At 42.3% G+C, this 23,500-nt stretch overlaps 1 protein-coding gene across 1 annotated transcript in view; it reads right to left on the minus strand.

Moving 5' to 3' along the window:
• Nucleotides 1–2,629: 2,629 nt before the first annotated feature.
• The window catches only part of ano9b (anoctamin 9b), a gene marked incomplete at its 5' end in the record, with an annotated part of 37,310 nt that continues 16,439 nt past the window's right edge, over nt 2,630–23,500 (minus strand). The window contains 10 exons of the mRNA XM_079997358.1: nt 2,630–4,279; nt 5,053–5,165; nt 5,269–5,362; nt 6,720–6,842; nt 6,968–7,112; nt 8,005–8,157; nt 8,266–8,462; nt 9,181–9,278; nt 9,395–9,452; nt 20,562–20,673. Coding sequence (XP_079853484.1) covers nt 4,243–4,279; nt 5,053–5,165; nt 5,269–5,362; nt 6,720–6,842; nt 6,968–7,112; nt 8,005–8,157; nt 8,266–8,462; nt 9,181–9,278; nt 9,395–9,452; nt 20,562–20,673 — 1,130 coding nt within the window. The 3' untranslated portion in view covers nt 2,630–4,242. The remainder of the gene's footprint in view (nt 4,280–5,052; nt 5,166–5,268; nt 5,363–6,719; nt 6,843–6,967; nt 7,113–8,004; nt 8,158–8,265; nt 8,463–9,180; nt 9,279–9,394; nt 9,453–20,561; nt 20,674–23,500) is intronic.

The raw sequence follows: 23,500 nt of genomic DNA on the forward strand, positions 1-23,500 counted from the left end.
GCTGGTAGGCCCCTTTAAGGTCCCTGAAGGTGTGAAAATGACCTCGGCAAAGTATATATAGTTTTTGACTGACCACTTTCTTCCATGGTACAAAAAGAAGAACTGTGCCTTCCGTAGCAAAATCATCTTCATGCATGACAATGCATCATCGCATGCTACAAAGAATACCTCTGTGTAATTGGCTGCTATGGGCATAAAAGGAGAGAAACTCGTGGTGTGGCCCCCATCCTCCCCTGACCTCAACCCTATTGAGAACCTTTGGAGCATCCTCAAGCAAAATATCTATGAGGGTGGGAGGCAGTTTGCATCAAAACAGCAGCTCTGGGAGGCTGTTCTGACATCCTGCAAAGAAATTCAAGCAGAAACTCTCCAAACACTCACAAGTTCAATGGATGCAAGAATTGTGAAGGTGATATCAAAGAAGGGGTCCTATGTTAACATGTAACTTGGAATAGCTTTTGATTTCAGTAAATATGACCTCCTAATGCTGTAAATTCAACAAATGACCATTTTCAGTTCTTTACAACCTATAAAATGTTTTGAAACTCTGTTGTGCATAATTATTTGGAAAAGTGCATTTTGAGTTTTTTATTTTTGAAAAAAATACTGTTATCATTGGGAGGTTTGTTCAATAACATTCGAATTATACCCTAACGGTTGATGACTTGTAAATTATACTGACTCATTTGCATTGACTATTTAGGAAAATCAGAGAAAAATATAATTTGCATAATAATTTGGAACGCGGTTTACAAGCAGCATCAGCACCATCCAGAGAGCAGATCTGTCTCCAACCGAAGTCCACTTAGCAAACTCTGTCTGTTCATCGACCCACACAGCCTCCTTAGAGTGGGAGGGTGTCTGACAAGGGCAGAGGTCGCTCCGGAGGTGGCCCACCCAATACTGGTTCCGGGCGGACACCACGTCACCACGTTGATAGTCAGGCACTTCCACGAGCAAGTTCAGCATCAGGGCCGACACTTCACCGAGGGAGCGGTGAGGGCAGCTGGGTTTTGGGTCATGGGGGGTAAGCGGGCCATCAGCGACACGATCTCTGGTTGCGTGACCTTTCGCAGACTGCAAGGGGAGACGGGAAAGCAGATTATAGCAGACCTACCTGTCGATCGCTTTAGCATGGACCCTCCCTTCACTTACGTAGGGGTAGATGTGTTTGGCCCTTGGCTCGTAACTGCATGAAGACCCCGAGGAGGACAGGCGACCGACAAGCACTGGGCTGTCATCTTCATGTGCATGAGCTCACGTGCAGTACACATCGAAGTGCTGGAGTCAATGGAGTCCTCCAGCTTCATTAATGCCCAAAGGAGCTTTTTCGCCATCAGGGGCCCTGTGAAGCAGTTCAGGTCAGATGGCGGAACCAACTTTGTGGGCGCAAGCAAGGATAGAGATAGAGCAAGCTCCAGATAGATTCCATCAGGCCCAACGACAAGCATGTCTTTCGGTTATCTACACAGAAGCAGACTGACCCATCAGGCTTACATACCAGCACAATGGGACTACACTAGTTGCTTGTGGTCTCCTCGATCACTGCCATTTCCAGCATGGCCTTCAATTCTGCCTGCACGACTTTGTGTTTATGTTCGGGCAGGCGGTATGGCCAGGAGTGTACTTTCACCTCTAGGGTCGTCTCCACATGGTGGTGAATGAGGCATGTGCGGCCCGGCAGGGGGAAGAAGACATCAGAAAACTGCTGTTGTAACGCAGCCACATCCGGGCACGATCACCGTGGTCGCCAGAGACATGGACACCCGCTCCCGCCCCTGTCCGACCACACAACCTCATTATCGACCTCCCCAACCCACCATGTGACCACGAAGTGCCTTGCCACTTCACGAGTAGTTAAAAGCTGGATGTAGGGAGCAACACTAACACCTTGTCTCCTGGTGCAAATTGCCTGAGCCAAGCCCCTCTGTCGTACAAGTTCCTGAGCCTGGAGCAAATTCTCCTGTGACAAGTGCCCCAGTGTGTGTAACTTTGCTTGCCAGTCTATGACATACTGAATTTTGTTCTTACTGGTGCTTCCCTTCCTCCCAGTTTTCCTTAATTAGGTCAAGCACCCCCCTGAGTCTCCTGCCGAAGAGGAGTTAAAAGGAAGAAAATCCCATGGAGGCCTGAGGCACCTCCTGTGCTGCAAACAACAGTGGGTCCGACCATTTATCCCAATTATGGCTATCGTCACGCACAAACTTACAAACCATGTTCTTCAGTCTCTTATTGAACTGCTCCATCAGGCTGTCGGTCTCGGGGTGGTACGCACTGGTCTGAATTAGGTGAATGCTCAACAGCTCATAAAGTACATTACATAAAGGAAGTGCCCTGGTCGGTCAGGATATCATTCGGAATCCTGACTCAGGAGATGATCTGAAACAGTGCTTGCGCCACACTTTTGGCCGTAATACTGTGCAATGGTACTGAGTTGCAGGACCAACACCTGCCCCCCCCGAGTCTGTTTGGGCAGCACTTTTGGGCGTCTCTACCCACAGGTACGGAATATGGGAGGGAGACGGAATCTTTCTGGCAGTGGGGCGCAGACATGACAAGAGTTTTATTACCAGATGAAAAGGCTTGCTGGCCAAAACAAGAACATAAACTAAAAGGTATAATCCGTGTTTCTGTTTCTCCTTGGTCATGGTCTAGTCTGCAGGCTGTCAGCGTCCTGCACCACACGATCCCCACTGCAAGGCAAAACAACATCAGAAAACGCCTCCAGCCAGGTCTGACCAAACAACGCTAATAAGGCTGGTTTGGCAGACCCGGTACAGCTGCGCTGCGGCGTGAAGAAGCCAACACCGCCACCTGCAGAACGTGGCTTAACTACGTCCCCTCATCTGCCACACAGACATTAGCTCATAAAAATGTTACCTGTGGTCTTTCCATACAGCATTTATTCTTAGGCTCTTTAGGCATTGTTACACAATTTCCACATGTGCACCTATATTGCATTGACCTTTGTCAATTTCAAACGCACATCATGTTGGAACTTAACAGGTAACTTGTTGCACATTATGTTGACATGGAGCACAATATAGTTTACAAAAAACTGCACACTGCCTCTAATTCTGAAAACCGACGAGAGGAAGATGATACTGACATGACAAATAAAGTATGTTCCAAAACATATCTATGTTGAATTATAGTGGTATAAATTCATGGCTAACGTCACATAAAGGATGCTGATTTTGATACGCATATCTGCATTTTATAAAAACGAAAAAAATGGATTGATCATCAATCAAAACATATGTGACCAATTGCAACATGTAACTTAAGTAGTGCTTAACTACCAAAGTTGTCAGAGCGGAGAAAGTAAAAGTTATAATTCGCTACCTAGATACATATTAGCAAGTAAAACGTAACACACACACACACACACACAGTCCAAACGCAGAATAATTATAATTTAAAAACAAAAGGCAGAAATTTGGCTTCAATGTTTTTTTCCTCTTCTACACAAAAAGTGAAACAATCTTACAAACATGGCTCATCTTTCAAAGAAAACATGGCTTCCTACTCCCCCGAAGACAACAACAATCAAAGTTAACAACCAAGTAGCGTTGCTTGGTGGGAGGAGTTTTGCAGGAGCTTGGTTTCACACAAAACCAACATAGGTTGCAGGAGCGATTTGGACAACAAAAAACAAACAACAAAAAAATCATGTTTAAAATCCACAGGTTATGATGGTATAGTTACATTTTATAGCAGCCTGCAATAATAATAATTATTATTTCATAAACGATTGGTTTGTCATTTTTCCAAACCCAGGCCTTATGAAACGCTTTTCTATGAAAAACATACTGCTCCGCTGCAGCTTTTCACTGTGCTTGTATGCAATCCAATAGGGGTACAACAGCATTATATATTTGGAAAATTGGCACCGAAGCACTTCAAGCTAAATTCTGGGTGCAACCAAACAGGCTGGAACTCTGAATTTATTTAGTGGACCAGTAAACAGTGAATAAAAAATGCCATACAACAGATCCCTGAGTATTAGTGAACAAATAAACCGATAAGAGTAGTACGGAGGAATATGATGAAAACTGAAGTGTCGTGATTCGTTTTTCATGGTCGAGGTGCAGGGCAGCCGATGGTCCATAAATGCATAGTTGCCAGGCACAGGAAAAAAAATAACCCACACGACAATATCCAGCTGGGAGTGATGCAGTTCATATCTGTTTGTGAAGGTTGTGATTGCCAACGCTCAGTTCCACAGCTCCGGTCGTAGGACTATACGTCTGTTGTCCTGCTGTACAGTTTCCGGTCTCTGATTTTGGGGGGGATAAATAAATAAACACATAAATGAAAATGCAGACAAGCATAAGTTTGCAGTGGCATGAACAGAGCTGACAGACAACTCTTTAATTTAAAATTATCTTTATTCACCATTTTGGATTTGATGTCTGTACTCTACTAATACTCACTCCAGGCGAATCTCCCCCCCCCCGTTGGATAGAGAGGAGAGCCGAGCCCAAAAGGTGTATGCAGGGGAGGTTGAGGGAGCGCAGAAAGTAAGCAGGCAAACAAAGCAGGTAGGGCAAGAGGGATTGGCTGCTTAAATAGACCAGCCCATAAGGGCGTGGAAGCGTGTGGCACCGTTGAGTGGTCTGACAGGAACTGCCCCACAAGCTAAGCCTCATTTACACACAAAGGCATTATTTCTAAGTAGGGCTATGACTGGCTATGCCAGTTGAAATGTCGATTTAATCACAAAGGGCAAGATTACTTTCATTTTGTTCAGCTATTAATTCAACTCGTTGTCGCGCATCATTATTACGTATCGTAATTTTTTGCAAATAATAAAATCAAATCATTAGAGTTGTTTTGAGAGGCCGAAACGTTGGGTCATAGTTATATACTATGGAAAATAAAATCTTAAAATCAACAACTTCCTAAAAACAACCTTGTGAATATCCTACGATATTTATCCACAGTTTGATCCCAAAAGTTTTTATTTGCACTAACAGTATAACTACAACTACAGAGTGACACTAACGTTATCAATCGTTTTTCACAAAAAAGCTCCCTTCCAACACTCACCGCAACTCCTCCTTCAACCTGTTCAGCTTGTCCTCCAAGCGCTGGTTCTTCACCCGCATGGGGCTGTTTGGCACGAACCAGGCGGCAATGAATTTACACACGACCACGACATGCTGTGAAGAGGAAAGCCAAGGAAGCTGAAGAAACATTCTGTGAGCACGGGAATGTTAAGTCAAAGGATACCTAGGGAAGATCTGTGTTTTTGGATTTACGTACCTCAAACAGAACGACGAAGGCGAATCTCACGGCTAAAATGATCCAGAACTGAGCGGTCAGACTGTAGTCCTTAGCATTCCTGTAGTCCTTGTAGCTGTGCACTCACACAAAATAATCACATTGTGACCATTGCCAACCTCTGAAAAATTCCTTTTTAACTCAACCTATAGGTTAGCAATATCAATACACATAAGCACCATGCGTGTGGGAACTAGGGCTCCAGATTGCAAAGTAGTACACACCAGGGGTCTTCAACCTTTTTCAGCCCCCCGTGGTAGAGTAACAAAGCAGGGACCCCCTATTTATTAATATATTTTTTTTATAAAATGTGTTGCATTTTGAGCCTGGCCTATAATAACATATTTAAAATGCCTTATTAACCTATTAATATATAGTCTGCTATATATAGTCGCTCAGAAGGTAGAGTGGGTCATCTAGTAATCGGAAGATTGCTGGTTCGATCCCTGGCTCCTCCTGGTAGCATGCTGATGTGTCCTTGAGCAAGACTTAACACCCCTAACTGCTCCCCGGACGCCTCTATATGGCAGCCCACTGCTCCTGGAGACATCAGTTACTAGAATGGGTGAAATGCAGAGAAATGCATCTTTGTTGCCTCAGTACTTGTGCTGTGTGCAATGACAATTAGTTAAATCAAATCAATCTACTGTATATACTCAGTTATGATACTTAGGGTTCCTGTGTGTTTTTATTTTAAATTTAGATTTATTTCTGTTAGATGAGTTCTGTTACTAGACCAGTCACGGAGGGCCTGGTCTGTGTGGGACCAGGCACACAAATAGTATTTTCACAAATAGTATAAAGGTTTCACAAATCTGAAATAGTGTTTGAAATTCTGTTTAGGCTTTTTATTATAATGTAGTCTGGATTTGACTACTAAACAGTAAGAACAGTAGTTTTTTGTTTTTTATCGAGACCTGGTCTTAAATGGCCTGTGTGTAGAAAAACAACTGTGCATTCCACCTTTTTCGTTTTGACAAATGAAATTAAGTTTACAAATCTGAAATAGGGTTTTACATACTGTTTAATATCAATACCATAATACAAACTATTTAGCATGTATTTTATTGAAGTCCAGTTAAGCACAATTTATGTCTGTTAGAGACACAGTTTGTTACTGTAAAATATGAGGTTTTTGAACATTACTCAAAATGTTTTGAACACACTTTAACCTCAGAAGTTGTAAATTGGCTCGCTTTCAGCTCATCACTGAGATTTAAAAAAGCCGCTGTTATGTGTTAATGGTTGGAGTTTACGCAATATTATTTTGTCTAAAATACATTGCACATTTTTCACACTCTGACATCTAAAAAAAATTACGGCCCCCCTGCAGTACATTTGCAGACCACTGAGGGTCACAGACTCCCATTTGAAGACCACTGTGATACACCATAACATTGAGCTCAAGAAAGAGGAAACCTTGCAGCACTAACCTGCAGTGTGTGACGTTGATGCCTCTTTCTGTTATCAGCTGACTGTGGAGGAAGTCCTGTTGGACCATGGGGTCGGTCATGTACGCCAGGGACAGTGTGTAATTTATGTAGCCCTGCATACAACTGGGACGAGGAGGACGTCACTTCACAAATAGAATGTGATACTGAAGACACTTTTGCATTCCTGTGCTGTGTGGGCATGACTGTATTTAAAAAAAATACATGGAAAATGTATTAACCCCACTCACTGTGTTTGCATATTTCCGTTGGCGCAAGGTCCGTAGCGGTAGCGGTAGACCAAGCGCGGGATGAAATCCGAGGAGATTCCTATGACTAGGCCATTGGCGATCACCGCCAGCACGCCGATGGCTTCCAACACCTTGGTCCAAATACCTTTTTTGGGGGACAGAGGAATAAACAGATTGAAATGTAGACTACTTTGAAATCGCAAACTGATCTTTGCTGTGAATTTCCCTTTGAACACCCCTTTGTAATAAGGCAAAAAAAAAAAAGTGGATTTATCCCGATTGTCTCAAACGATTCTAAGGCAAAACTCCATAACTTTTATAATTCTGTATTGACATTTTGATTGCCTTTGAAGAGTTTTTAAAGACAGTACTTTATCTCATGGACTAATATTTTATTGGTCATATAGACAGAAGAAAACAACAGTAAAAATTGTTCAAATTCCACTTAAATATAAAGAATGGGAAGTAGTTGCAAGTGTTGTTGTGTTGCAAGATTAAAATCGGAAGGCTGCGCTAATTTTTCTGATTAATCAGTTCCAGACATAATATCAGCTCCAGAACAAATTCCCCCTGAGAAAGAACTATTCTATTCATAGTGATGAAGTGATGGAGGTTCGACTTTTTTTTTTACATTTGGTTCTTGACAAGTTGAGAACTGAAAAAAGAGAGTCCCTCGATTTTCCGACTCTTTGTTCATTTGATTCAGTTAGTGTAAAACACAGCGAGCAACGAAGGATTTCCTGAACGATGAATGAGTTAGAAGAGTGAGTTTGAGTTGTGAATGGAAGAATCATTTAATTTAATAATAATGAGTACAGTTCTACATGTTTCTTACGGTTTTAGTGGTTAACAAGATAGTGGCATGCCGTGGGATTATTTCATTGTAAAAAGTGAGTGGAGGAAATAAGGTTAGGGGACACCATCAAAGATCACATCGGTTGACTTTCGTAATGTATAGAAATCTAATTGCAGCGTGCCTTGAGTTTCCCCACTCGACTTGTCATGATGCAAGACTGGGATGTGTGGACGCGGCTCACCAATATCATTGGTTTTCTTGGGGACCAGACGTCGTTCCAGTCTGACCATCTTGATCGCATCCAGGCGGATCTCAAAGACGTTGTTGATGAGGGCCAGCAATGGTGCCAGAGGAAAGGCAGCCACAAAGATGGTGGTGAAGCTAAACTGCACAACTAGATGAGAGAGTGATGTAGGAGTGGTTTGGGCAAGAAAAAAAAGAATATGCATCGATGGAAGAAATATGGAAAAATTATTCTTAAAATATGGGTTGTATGACTTACCCATCTCCAGAAACTCGTTGAAAAGGCTGAAGGCATTTGTGTCAGCCAGGTGGTAGTTGGAAAGCCAGTCACGGAGTTTGCAGATGTCGCATGGCTCCACGCAGTCATTCTCCTCTCGACAAGCTTTCCTGTAGCACTGGCCGCACTTCCTCTCCAGCTTCTTTACTGTTTTTCTCCGGAAGCATCGCTTCAACCAGCTGAAACACAGAGGCCTTTACATCAGTTCCCAAACAGCATTCTAGCTAGAACTGTAATTCTTAGGTGTTCCTGCTGAGGTCCAATTGACTATTTCTGGCTTCTTCTTTCTCTCCATTCTCAGGACATGGCCAAGCCAGTGCAGCTTTATGTGTATGATTGCATGGAGGATATTACAAGTTTGTAGTGTGGAGTTTGTAGTTGAATATTTTATTAGACCAGTATGCAAAGAATGGGGGGGCTTGGCTTTTAAAACATGCAGTAATAACACATTAATGTCTCAGTCTTGAACCAGGATTTGCAGTTATTAGATTTAATACGGGTTCCGGTGGGTATCTATGCTTTGTTAGTTTTGTTCAAAGCCCAACATGCTTTGGTAGTGATTGTTGCCGACATGGATTTGACAAGAGTTTCCACAGATCCACAACAAGTTTTTCGCTTTGCCATGTCCATCTACCTTGTCATTTCTTTGGTAACCCTCAGACAACAAAGAGGGCAGCTTAAAACACCAAGAACCTGTTTCAAAGCTCATCAGAATGAAGGGGAAAATTCTGTGTTTTGCAACAAAATATTATTATTTTTTTTTAGATCAACTCAGATTGGACACTTAATCCTTTGTTGCCGATTGCTATTTCATTGCCAGTTTAATTGCCGACGCAATTAAATACCCCACATACCCTTATTCCTTGACCCTTGGGATCCTTGGCAAGGTGTACTTACGGCACAATGAACTCAAAGACATTGTTGAGTGTCTGCTTGAGCAACATAATGACCGCCATCTGGATAAAGAGGTCTGTGAGGCAACCAGTTGGGTGACACTGCAGAGAAAATAACGATTTAATTAAAGAATGATTTGAATGCAATAAAAAATCTAAGACCATCAACAGCTTCAATTAAAGTTTAATATACCGCTCAGAGTCATCCAATCACATACCTCTTCTAGCCTCCACCGCCCAGCTATGCGTACATAGTTTCCTGGGTGGCCGTTTATCCTATTACAAAAAAAATAGAACGGTAATTTATCAACCAGTAAGTTGTAAAACACTTTTTCTCAACATGAATGATATGAACTGAGTTGCCGAGTCACATAAATGTGCCACAGAGGTGGTGCCACATTTATTTAAAATAAATTGCTATTGTAGCAGTTCCATACAAGCATTTCTGTTCACAAAGACAGACACATAGGCTACGTTCACACTGCAGGTAAAAGTGGCCCAAATCAGATTTTTTTGCTCATATGTGACATGTTTTTTCGTGACAGTGTGAACAGCACAAATCAGATGGAATCTGATCTCTTTAATTCGGAATTGGGCCACTTTAATGTGTGATCCTAAATTGGATACAGGTCCGATTTTTTGCAGTGCGACCTCAGTCGCAGTCTGGTTCTGATTTCAGTCAAATCAGAACCATTGCAACTTTTACATTGCCTGCCATGTTTACTTCCGTACGACAGCATGCTGTGTGTGACTTTGTTACTTCTTTATTTTTTGTTTAAACCTGTGCTGTCAGCATGCTGGGCAGACAACCATTGCATCCAGGACAGAGTTAGTCTGCAAGTGGAGTTCAAGTTCTCAACCTGCAATGCAACTCTATTTATTCTTAAATCATCAACAACTGCTGCAATAGCTCTGTCGTGTGGATGACCTGTGGAATGACAAGAGCATAGTTTTTGGTTATAGAGAACCACCACCAACCCCCCTCTTTGGAGAACTATTTATCATGTTTGGGTCCATAAACAACTGATCACGACTCCAAGAGGGGGAGAGTCACCATGGGTGAGGCAAATAAACATAGAAACAAACATTCACACAAAAACATAAACACTGGATGACAACATGTATTGAAAAACAGTAAATTAGGTCCAGGAAAACTGGAACTACAACTGGTCACGTGGCCTCTTCCTGTCATAATTATGGTAGTAAATGAGGGAGGAAAGGAGAGGAATGCAACCAGGAGGGTGCTGGGGTGCACTCGAAGCAGGTGGTGTAGAAGGTCAGTATTATGTCGCGGTGCCTCCAAGCAGCGGAAGGGGCCCCTAAGCCCCCCCGAACTCCGCAGCCTTGTAGACACCCTACGGCTGCAGGAAAGCCCCTAGTACCCTGCCCTGCGGCCACAGAAGATCCCCGGGCTCGCAGAGAAGCCAGAGGGCCGTGGAGCAACCCCCACACCTAGCCCCGAGGAGCATGACCCAGTCCTAGGGAGCACGAGGAGACACCGCACCCCAGGGGCGCACACATACAACCAACCCCCAGGTGCAGCCGCTGGCACGGAACCCGGGCCAAGCAAATGCCAAGTGCCCATACACGAAGCAGTGTGTGCCTAGCGTGGGGCACCTCGATGCCCCCCCCAGTCGAGGGTTAGGGTAAGGGCGACCCACACCCCCCGCCCCCAACCCGAGCCCCAGAACCCTATTTGTTATTTGTTCTACACGTGCTGGTCAGTTCAGGACCGTGACCCGTTCACTGTCCCGTTCTGGAATCTGATATTGGCCACTGTGGTGTGGAGATGGGATGGAGCAGCCACACCTGACCTGGATTTAGGTGATTGGGTCAGAGGGGCTGCATATAGGAGGAAGAGAGCACGCTGTGAGACGGGAGCATGCTGTGATCTGGCGAGAAGACGTGAGTAATGATCCAACATGGTGGCGCCCTGCTACATTGACTAACACACTGGCAGCTCCATCTCAGACAAGATAACAAAGCAAATTGCAAATAATATTTATATATATAAATATAAAAAAGGGAACACTGCGTGAAACCAAAGTGGAGGACCTTGAGGATTATCGTTTTTTTTTATAATGAATACGTGATGGAAGACGACCAGGACCAATAATCCCGCCAAAAAGGAAGAAGACCGACTCCGCAACGGACACGGACGATCTCATACCGGGTGCTGTAGAGGTCAGTGTCTTGGATGAGATTAACAAGAAGCTGGAAATGCTTGGTCCACTTCTCCGAGGTATTACGTAAGATGTAGAAGTAGGCATGCTACCTATGTCAGGATTTAAAATATCTCTCACTCTCATCTCACCCTCCTAATTCCCCCTCCCTACTTCTCTTATCATCTCACCTCCCTAATCCCTCTCTCCTCACTTCTCCTATCACTCTCACTCTATTGTGTCTCTCACTTTATGTATGTATGTCTAATCTGGCAATTTTCTATGTTTCTCTTTGTCTACTTGTCATTTGTTTGTGTGGTTATGTATCCCTACAAACTTCCTGCACTACTATGATGGTGAAAAGGAATGCAAAGGAAGAAACCCCAGACTTCTCTATGGGAAAGCTTGGGAATGGTAGTATTGCTACTGCCTTGGATGCACTGTGCCATCACCCCCTAACTAGCTTCAATGACACCCATTAAGTTTGTTAGTTGGAATGTGAGAGGCTTGGGCTTACCTGCTAAACGTAGCAAAATCCTAACTCACCTCACCAGGATGAACCCCAGCTTCTGTCTACTGCAAGAAGCATCTGAGCACTGCAAACTCAAAGCTAAATGGGTTACTCAGATGTTTTCCGCATCATAGAACTCGAGAAAAAAAAAAAGCCTAAAGCCCTTACCCTAACCCACAATATCAGACCCAGAAGGGAGTTACAGAATGATGAATGGAATTTTAGGTCACATTAAATTAACCATAGCTAATGTTTATGGCCCCAATGAGGATGACCCAAATTTCTTTCACAATATTTTTTCAAAGTCTAAGAATTCTCTGAATCAATTACCATATTGGGAGGAGACTTCAACACAGTACTGGAAGTCTAGACCTCAAGGCAGAAATATTCAGGAATCCTGGCGTTTGTCGGACACTATAAAACAATATATGAGTGATCTTGCTCTTGGAGATTATTGGCGATCAATTAACCCACATTCTAGAGAATACACATATTATTCACCACCCCACCAAAGTTTCTCTAGAATCGACCTTTTCTTGACAAGTAACACCGCAATGTCCAAAATCACTAATCCTGAAATCCACTCTATTGTAATTTCCGATCATGGGCCGATTAGTTTCAACCTGATAAATGAAACAAAACGGAATTCTCCTGGCAGGTGGTGGTTTAACAACCCACTTTTGACAGATAAAGAATTTAACCATTTATTTTCCATAGAATGAACTTCCTTCATTGAACTGAATGGCTCTCCAGAAATATTACCATCCTTACTCTGGGAAACAGCTAAGGCAGTTCTAAAAGGTAGTATTATTTCATTCTCCACTCACAAGAAAAAGAAAGGACAAGAATGAACAAAAAACCCTTATTACAGCCAGCAAAGATCCACAGGGTAGGATAACATACAAGCATACATGCAAGACATCAAAAACATATTTAGAGACTTAAACAATAAGCTATCACTCGGATAATGAATCTAATACATCAAATATTCACTCATTCCTTGATGATAATGACCTTCCTAAAGAGCAGGCTACCACCTTAGATCAACCACTTACTCTAGAAGAACTCAGGAAAGCTCTCTTCTCTATGCCCAACAATAAATCACCTGGATCAGATGGCTACGCAGTGGAATTTTATAAACACTTCTGTCCACTTATATCCCCATTATTCATCCGAATGGTTACAGAGATCAAGTCAACCTCCACCATGCCTCCGCACATGAACACTGCTCTCATTTTGGTTTTGCTCAAACTCAATAAGGACTCAACCTTCTCCTCCAGTTATAGCCTTAATGAATTAATTATTAATTGCCACCTTAAGATTATAAGTAAAACACTAACCAACAGAATTGAAAAAGTAATTACATTTATAATTCACCCAGACCAAACAGGCTTTGTCAAAGGCAGACATTGATCCAGCAATATGTGTAGTTTATTCAGTCTGATCAGCATATCTCAAAGGAATAACTTTAATATTATGATTGCCTCTTTAGATGCCGAAAAAGCATTTGACAGCGTTAATTGGACATATCTCTTTTAAATCCTCAACAAATTTGGCTTTGGAGAGTCATTCATTCAATGGATCAGAATCCTCTACAACTCCCCATCTGGTTCTGTCATCACCAATGGTTACACTTCACAGCGTTTCACTCTAAAACATGGCACAAGACAAGGATGTCCGCTCTCGCCTTTACTATTCGCCATCTTTATTGAACCTCTCGCGGCGGTCATCGTCAAAACAGTAATATCATAGACATACAAACAGAAAACTCTGTTCACAAAATCAGTTTGTATGCAGACAATATCTTGCTGTACGTACAGAACCCAATATCATCCCTACTGGAGGTGTTCAATCTTATATCTTAATTCTCAGCTATCTCAGACTACTCAATAAATTTGACTAAAACCACAGTCGTATCACTCAGTGGAGGGGACTGCAATGCTGCAACCCAGAACCTTCCCTTAACCATCACACCGGGCAATATCAGATACCTTGGTATTGATATCTCCACCAATATGTCAGATTTGTTGACCCTAAACTTCCCTCCATTGCTCAAATCCATTAAAGAAGACCTCATTCACTGGAACAACCTACCCATCTCACTAATTGGTAGGATAGCAGCAGTGACAATGAAATTACTTCCAAAAATAAACAATGTATTTTCAATGACCCCAGTGCAACCAAAAGTACATTGGTTTAATACTCTAGACTCAATAGTTAATACATTTTATTGGAAATACAGAAAGCGAGAATTAAACTAGCAACACTACAGAAAAACAAAGACTGTGGAGGCCTAGCAGCCCCAAACTTTAGATACTATCTAGCCAACCATCTTCAATTTATAATTAAATGGTTACAACCAGAGCAACAATTAGCCCATTGAAGGCAAGACATTGAACCAACAGAATGTCAGGAGTTATCATTATCTGATCTACCATTCCTTACTGAATCAATAAGGAAACCTAATTGCTTTAAAAACCTATTTATTGCAACAACTCCTGGTGGAAATTCCTCAAACTCAGTGGTCACACTATCTCCAAACAAATTCACGCCAATCTGGCACAACCCAGATTTTGTGGTTGAAACAGACCAATAATCTTTAGGTCTTGGAAAAGACAAGGAATTACTCATCTGGAACACATTTTTGAAAACAATTTGCTTATATCCTACCCAACCTTATCCCAAAGGTATAATATTGGTGGCGACGGCTTCCTTCAATTCCAGCAGTCTCTAAAAGTTAAAATCAAACGAACATCATCCTACAATCACCTCAAATGATTGAACATCTTACTCATATCGGTCACTTGAAAAATCCCTTTTCCAGAATATACAAACTTTTATTAAAAACAGATGACACTTTATCTTTACCTACAATGGAATGGGAAAGAGACCTTGCAACCCATCGATATCAACCTCTGGAAGCTTATTTGCAACAACACCTTTTCTATGACCCGCAACTCTACAATGCAACTCATCCAATATAAGTCCAGTAATGTTCAAAATGGGTTTTGTGAATGAAGACATTTGCTCTCACTCTTCTCTTGATACCAGAGATGACTACTTCAGTGCCTTCTGGCTCTGTCCACCTATCCTAGCATTCTGGACCAACATCACCAAGAAGCTACCAACCCTTCTGGGTCACAGCATTCCAGTCTCCCTGTCTGTCTTCTCGGTGACCTCTCCTCAGTCAACCCACCACTTAAACACCACCAACCCATTTTGATCGCCTAAACAATTGCCAAGAAAACAATATTACTCAATTGGAAAAAGAGTGGGATAATCTCATCACATCCCAATGGTTGCAGTTATTAATAGATTACATCTCAGTGGAAAAACTATTGGCAATATCCAAAAACAATGTTGATTCATTTAATGAAATATGGGCTACTTTTATCACTGACATAACCCCATCATTTAATACTTGACTGTTCCTAAGTCGGGCCAATGTCGCGGTGTTTTGGGGCATGTGGGGGTTCGCCTGGTTCCCGGGGCTCTGCGGGTAGGTGGATACCCGGACGGCTCTAGGGACATCCGTGATGCGTAGGCCTGTGTTCGTGGGGGATCCCGGAGCCCCATAGGAGAGTTGGGGGGTCTGGGTGGTGGCGCCCGCTCCTTTACCCGAGTTGAGCTGGCAGTCTGGGGGGGGGGGGCGTGCTCCTGGGGAGTACCTGCAGCTGGCGTCCGTGTGTTGGTTTGGGGCGTGGTTGTGGTTTCTTGGGCTCGAGCTGTCTGGCATGGCGCATGGTGGGCCGCTCTGCGCCCGTGGCTGATTACTGTAGGTTGGCTGCCACCGGGTACGGGAGGTGGGCGTGCTAGGGCATGGTCGGGCCCGGGGGGAGGGGGTCCGCATGGTTGCTACCCAGCCTGCTGCGCCCCTGGATCGATCCGGTCCCAATTCGCCCATCTCTCAAGTGCCAAAACTCATACTCAGCACATAAACCACACAATAGACCAAGGGCTTGCGGGATGGGTGGGGTGCAAGCTATGTGGGTAGTGATGCGGCGGGCAGCTGCCATCTTGCCTGTTACACTCCTGCCCAAGCCTGCTTCTCGTCCGTCCCAAAATTTTAATCCCACTCATGTGTCCAACCACAGCAAAAGCCGCCATCTCGCACATTTCTGAAATTGCCAGGAGCAGCCAAATAAGTTGAAAAAAAACTTTCTTGAAGGAAAATGAGATTTTTCCAGATTCGTGTTTTTATCTCTCAACGTATTTTCAAAACCGAGTTTGATTTATAAATAGTAGAAAAATGTTAAACCGTGGAGTTAAATATTCCCGTTAGATTACATGGGAAAACGCAGTTCACTTACGAGACGCAGAACAGCACTGAACAACTCCGATCGATGGTTTCCTTTAAAGTGACTGTCCAGGTGAAGATCATTCATCCATATTCCATGTGATATGAAGTCACAATGTGAAACCGTTTTTATAGAATTCAACCTTTAAATCATACTACTTTCACACACACTGTTGTGAAACGGCGAAGAAGAAAACCCCTTCACGTCACGCACCTACGTCACTTCCAGTTTTCCTGGACCTAATTAACTGTTTTTCAACACATGTTGTCGTCCAATGTTTATGTTTTTGTGTAAATGTTTTTTTCTATGTTTATTTGTCTCACCGTGGTGATTCTCCCCCTCTTGGAGTAGTGATCAGTTGTTAATAGATCCAAAAATGATAAATAGTTCTCCAAAGAGGAGGGTTGGTGGTGGTTCTTCATAACCAAAAACTGTGCTCTTGTCATTCTACAGGTCATCCACAGGACAGAGTTATTGCAGCAGTCCCCGAAGAGTTGCGTTGCAGGGTGAGAAATTGAACTCCACTTGCAGACTAACTCTGTCCTAGATGCAATGCCATACAAATACCTTTTTAACTTTTAGAGACTGCTGTAATTGAAGGAAGCTGTGGCCACCGATATTATACCCTCGGGTTAAGGTTGGGAACGATATAAGCAAATTGTTTTAAAAATGTGTTCCAGATGAGTAATTTCTGTTTTTTTCCAAGGCCTAAAGATTATTGATCTGTTTTTAACCAGGAAATCTGGGTTGTGCCAGACTGGCGTGAATTTATTTGGAGATAGAGTGTGACCAGAGGGGGCGGAGTAGGCATCAGCTAGGTATTCTTCCTGGCCTCAGTTTGGTTTTGGGGGTATGTGGTGTGGAGATGGGATGGTTTGAACAGTCACAGCTGACCTGGATCTAGGTGATTGGGTCAGGGTGGCTGCATACCTGTTGCTCATTGGTTGGGCTAACGAGCAACAGGTTAAAACCCCCATCTTCACACTCACTCACGTTAGGAGCCCTGCCATGACTTGTTCCATCTGCTCCTGGATAATTCCACCGAGCCTCATCTCTACAATAAACTCATGTCTACAACCCCTCGTTGTCTGTGTCTCTGTGCCGGAGGGCCCTTAAAACACCACTTAGGTGGCGTGTGGTAGAAGGACCAGCCACAGCCACATCTAAAAAATAATGTGAAGAGCAAAACAAAAAAATTGGATCTGAGCAATAAATCCAAATTGACCACTAGGGCTTGCAGTGTGAATGTAGTCTTAGATATTATTATATTTGAGCTCGCCATAGAAACACACATTGCAAGGCTATTAATGCATAAAGTGTATTGTATGAGTTCAGAGTGTGGGGTAGCCGGGCTGTATTAATTCTCACTTAAATCTGTGCTTGTACATTGCCGCATTGCTGCATGTCTTCATAGACTGACATGACTGCTGCGGCGCTCTTCTGGCTGGACACTCTACCCGCCTCTTCCATCAGACCACTACAACGCATCCAGAATGCAGCAGCTCAACTAGTGTTCAACCAACAGAAATTCTCGCATGTCACCCATAATTTCCAATAAATTCACTGGCTTCCCATCTCTGCTCACTTCAAATTGGACACTGGTACTTCTCCTACAAGGCCATACATCCAACAGCCAATGTATTGCAGCAGGGTGTACAGTAGCAAACATATTAAATGGCTGAAAAGAAAAAAAAGAAAAGTCCAAAATACGAGAGCGGGACACAGGAAGAGCCCAGACCACAGTGTGTGGTATGTGGTGATGTTCATGGCAATGAATGCATGAAACCATGGCATCTCAAACGGCATTTTACAACCAAACACGGATTGCCAAAAGACAAGCCAGTTGATTTTTATCAAAGAAAATGTGAAGAGCTGAAGCAGTCCATGTCCATGATTCAAGCTTGTGCAACCTGCCAATCTCGGGAAAATATTTTGAGTACCACAATAGTGGTACCATACCATAATAGCTGCCTCATAACGAGGCAAATTACATTGTATGTGAGCTACTTCTACAGGTAACTATATACAGTATACAAATTCATCTCATTATGGTATACCCCTTGAAATGCATCATCTCTAAAGTTACTGAACATGTTTACCGACTAGAGATACACCAATTGCAATTTTCTTGGCCAATTCAGATTCCTAATTTTATTTAATTTTTTTAAAATCTGACCTGCAGATTCCAATTTTTTCGATCTGTTGTACGTCAATGACAAATACAACCCGTGAATTGATCACGCTCACGTGATAGAACAGCTGCACATATGCACTAGCACGGCAATTTTCAGTTACCATAATAGCGACATTGCTGATTTTGACACTCTGTTTATTATTGTTCATTATTCACTATGGAACTATAATAGAACATGAAACTATCACCCAATAAAATTAAATATGGAAACGTCACCAAGTTTCAGTATAATTCAACCTGTAACTCCCACTGAGTTTTAGTAGGACATATAACTAGCATATAACATGGAAATGTCCAGTTGAAACTTAAAAATTAAAGTCTCTTTTACTTTAAGTGCAAATATAAATTTAAAATATATTTATATGGTACTTAGCAATGAAATTGTAATCATTACAAAAAAATTAAATGGCAGCCTCTTCTCACTTCCGTTTACTGGAAGTCCTTCTTCGCTCAAAGTTCATTAAACCAACTGAATTAAATGGAATGACTTCAACCCCTCAAGAACCGGGTCTCAAAAAAAGAGTCAAACTTTTCATCACGATCGGAGCTCCATTGTGACAACGATGGAAAGGCAGTCTGCACAATGTTAGAATATTGTCAGGCGATAAATACATTTATCCAATCTTCTTTGTTTACCTTTAAGTACCTCAAAACAGCTGACATTCTTTCTTTTGCGCTCTTTCTTGGGCTTCAATTACGCAACTAGGTTACAAATGACACTGTGTCACGCAGAATAGGGGCCATGGCAGATGACGTTCAAATCACACTGATGGAGCATGTTAAAAGTAGTCGCTATTATTCTATCCAGATAGATGAGACTAATGATGTTGCAGATTTGGCCAATTTGCTTGTTTACGTCAGATATGAATATGGTGGTTCAACTCAAGAGGACTTTCTGTTCTGTAATCACTAGAGACCAGAACTACAGCTGAGCACATATTCCAGCTACTGAACGTGTTTGTCCAATAGAATGGACTCTATTGGAAAAAGTGTGTTTGAGTCTGCACGGACAGCACCAGGGCTATGACAGGTTTACCACAGCAGAGTAGCAGAGTAGCAGCCCAGATTCGTGAGGTGGCACCCAAAATGCGATGGACACACTGCAGCAACCATTGTGAGGCCCTGGCTGTGAAGGTGCCCAAAGAATTGAAGTCTGTGCTGGACTGGGCTGTGAAAACTGAACTTCATTAAGGCCAGACTGATGAATTCTCGTTTGTTTCACGTGCTCTGTGATGAGTAGGCAGCAAGCATGTCCAACTCTTGCTTCATAAGGTAGTAAGGTGGTTATCAAAGCAGAAAGTGCTTTCCAGGCTCTTTGAATTGCACAGAGAGTTCCAGGTGTTCTTACAGGACAAAAAGCTCCCCTCATTAGATGTTTTCGAAGATACTGTGTCGCTCAGTCAACTGGCATACTCGTCAGACATATTCTCTCGTTTGAACGAACTGAATGTGGGACTAAAGGGACTCTCCATCAATGTTTTTAATGTGCAGGACAAAATCAATGACGAAAAAGATGAAGTTGTTTGAAATCAAAGTCAAAGCGGGTGATTTTTCAGCTTTCCCTGCTTTGGCGAGTTTTCTGTCTGACAACAACCTGACCATTGATGGTGGGGTCAGGGATAACATCATTGCGCACCTTGTCTCGCTCAGACAACAGTTGTGCGAATATTTCCCAGTGATGACCGAAGCAAACAACAGAAGGACTTCACTGTTGCTGAGTAGGAGACTTTAGAATTGTCGTGTGACGAAACATTGAAGTCTACTTTTTAAAGAGAGTCGTTGTTCGACTTTTGGATACAGCAACACAGTGAATTCCCTGCGCTTTCAGACAAGGCTGTGCGCTATCTCCTTCCTTTTGTAACCACATATCTGTGCGAGAAAGGCTTCTCTTCACTTGCCATCATCAAGATGAAATACAGAAGCAGGATGGATGCTGAGCCAGACCTGAGACTGAAGCTAACTTCGATTGACCCAGGCATCGCAGGACTGTGTCTGCAGATGCAGGCGCGCCCTTCTCATTAGGCTGAGGTAAGTAGTCACTCACCGACAAGCTGGCCAACATTATTTGTATTCATTATAAGCCTAAAAATGTTCAAACCTGTGTGTGGGTGAGGGGTATTTTAACATCGATCATAATGGTGGTACTTGGAAAGCCATATATTTTCTAAGGTCGTACGCAGTGTAAAAAGTTTGAGAACCACTGGTCTTACACATACGCACCTTCCCAGGAAGAAGGCCACGTAGAAGAGTGACGAGAAAAGAGTGAAGAACTGGAAGGTAAACATCTTTACGGTGAAGCTTCTCTCTGTGGCAGTGAAGGAGCGAGTCTTCTCTAGAAGCAGAAAAAAAAAAAAAAGTTGTAGTCTGAGTTGTTTGACATGCATTATTTCAAACACATTATATAAACAATATGAACTTAATCTACTTTTTTTTTATACTTAATATCTGATCTTGCCCTTGTATCTTCAGTGGAGTGAGACGCTAGCGGGAGTTATGAAAAACAGCTTTTGCGAGATGTGTAATGTTTGGAACATTTGAAATCATTATGTGGAAATTGCCGATCTTTTCACCGAGGTCTTGTTTTTCTGAGGTTGGTTTTATAGATTTATCAAAAAAAAAATTACAATAAAATTTATACAGCTAGGGAAACCATGTAGTTATGGCTCGGTAGTATCGGGACAATATAATAATCACACCAATAGCTTGTTTGACAATAACGGTACCAGGAACGTGATACGTCCTGAACAATATAAAAATACAATTATATCACTATTTATTTGTATTAATTGTAGTTATTATATCTTTAAACACCAATTGTCTTTTTTTATACTGTGTGCTTTTAAAGTGAAGGAGAAAAAACAAACATAAAAGTATCAAATTAAACATTTAAATCATTAAACATTTAAATAAATTAGAGTAGAGAATTGTCCTGTAGGGCAGGGGTACTGAATTTATTTTATTTTTGTTAAAGGTTTATTAAAGGTTCAAGCTGAATATAATGATATTAAAGTAACGATGTCACATGCAATGTGATGGCTTTAGACATGGCATTTTGGCACATGTGACCAATACATTGACCTGGGCACAAAACCTTATAGAGGCACTGGAGACAACACATACACACACGCACAACAATTACTATAATTGTCATGCATGCATGTGTGTGTGTGTGTGTGTGTGTGTGTTGTCTCCAGTGTCCTAAATAGCGCAATACATGGCGATAAAAGCAATATATCACAGACTTGTCAACCCTGGGAAAATATTTTGAGTACCACAATAGTGTAACAAGAAGTCTGTGTGGCGTTTGAGTTACTGCAGCCAAATGACTCCGGAATAATGAGTTATCACACCGTAGTCGTCTCGTAATGAGGCGCATCACATTGTATGCAAGATTCTACAGCTAACTATATACAGTATACAAATTCATATCAGTAGAATATACCCCTTTAAATGTATCACGTTGTAAAGTTACCGAACATGTTTACCAACTAGAGATGCACCGATTGCAATTTTCTTGCAAATCAGATTTCAGATCCCCCTCACCCCAGAGTCTGACCTGTCGATTCAGATTTTCATTCACTTATGTTTATAATAAAACATTGATTATTACATAACTTTTACATTGTCTGATCATTTTGAGTTAAATTTTCTGGAAATCAATATATATATATATATATATATATATATATATATATATATATATATATATATATATATATAGTTCCGCCCCCAGAAGCCCCTCCCCCAGTCTGGGTTGCGACATCAGAGCACTGTGACGATAGTATGACATCTGAGCAGACACAGATAATCACGCAGACACAATCCATCTGATCACGTCCCAGAATGGTCATCTCTTCCAGCAGCCTCGGCCACTGCCTTTGAGAATCACAATCTGTGAGTTCATACTTATACAATGACAACGTATTGTTATCTACACCTGCGTAGAGAATGGTCGTTTATCTGCATATTTCCACAGTTTTACACCGCTTTCATTAAAGATACCAAAGTGAGATCAAGTCTCCGGGTACTTATTGGAAGAGTGTTTAGCTCACTGTACAGCCACGTACGGCTTCACATGGTGAGGGCCGAACACACACACACACACACACACACACACACACACACACACACACACACACACACACACACACACACACACACACACACACACCTTTATTAGGTACACCTGTTCAATTGCGTGTTAACACAAATAGCTTATCAGCCAATGACATGGCAGCAACTCATTGCATTTAGGCATGTAGACATGGTGAGGATAACTTGCTGAAGTTCAAACCGAGCATCAAAATGGGGAAGAAAGGGGATTTAAGTCAAGTCAAGTCAAATCACACTTCATTTACAGTGGGGCAAAAAAGTATTTAGTCAGCCACCAATTGTGCAAGTTCTCCCACTTAAAAAGATGAGAGAGGCCTGTAATTTTCTTCATAGGTACACTTCGACTATGAGAGACAGAATGGGGGGAAAGAATCCAGGAAATCACATTGTAGGATTTTTAATGAATTAATTGGTAAATTCCTCTGTAAAATAAGTATTTGGTCACCTACAAACAAGCAAGATTTCTGGCTTTCACAGACCTGTAACTTTTTCTTCAAGAGGCTCCTCTGTCCTCCACTCGTTACCTGTATTAATGGCACCTGTTTGAACTCGTTATCAGTATAAAAGACACCTGTCCACAACCTCAAACAGTCACAGTCCAAACTCCACTATGGCCAAGACCAAAGAGGTGTCAAAGGACACCAGAAACAAAATTGTAGACCTGCACCAGGCTGGGAAGACTGAATCTGCAATAGGTAAGCAGCTTGTTGTGAAGAAATCAACTGTGGGAGCATTTATTAGAAAATGGAAGACATACAAGACCACTGATAATCTCCCTCGATCTGGGGCTCCACGCAAGATCTCACCCCGTGGGGTCAAAATGATCACAAGAACAGTGAGCAAACATCCCAGAACCACACGGGGGGACCTAGTGAATGACCTGCAGAGAGCTGGGACCAAAGTAACAAAGGCTACCATCAGTAACACACTACGCCGCCAGGGACTCAAATCCTGCAGTGCCAGACGTGTCCCCCTGCTTAAGCCAGTACATGTCCAGGCCCGTCTGAAGTTTGCTAGAGAGCATTTGGATGATCCAGAAGAGGACT

The sequence above is a fragment of the Zeus faber genome (genome assembly GCF_960531495.2).
Source record: "Zeus faber genome assembly, chromosome: 3".
Lineage (NCBI taxonomy): Eukaryota > Metazoa > Chordata > Actinopteri > Zeiformes > Zeidae > Zeus > Zeus faber.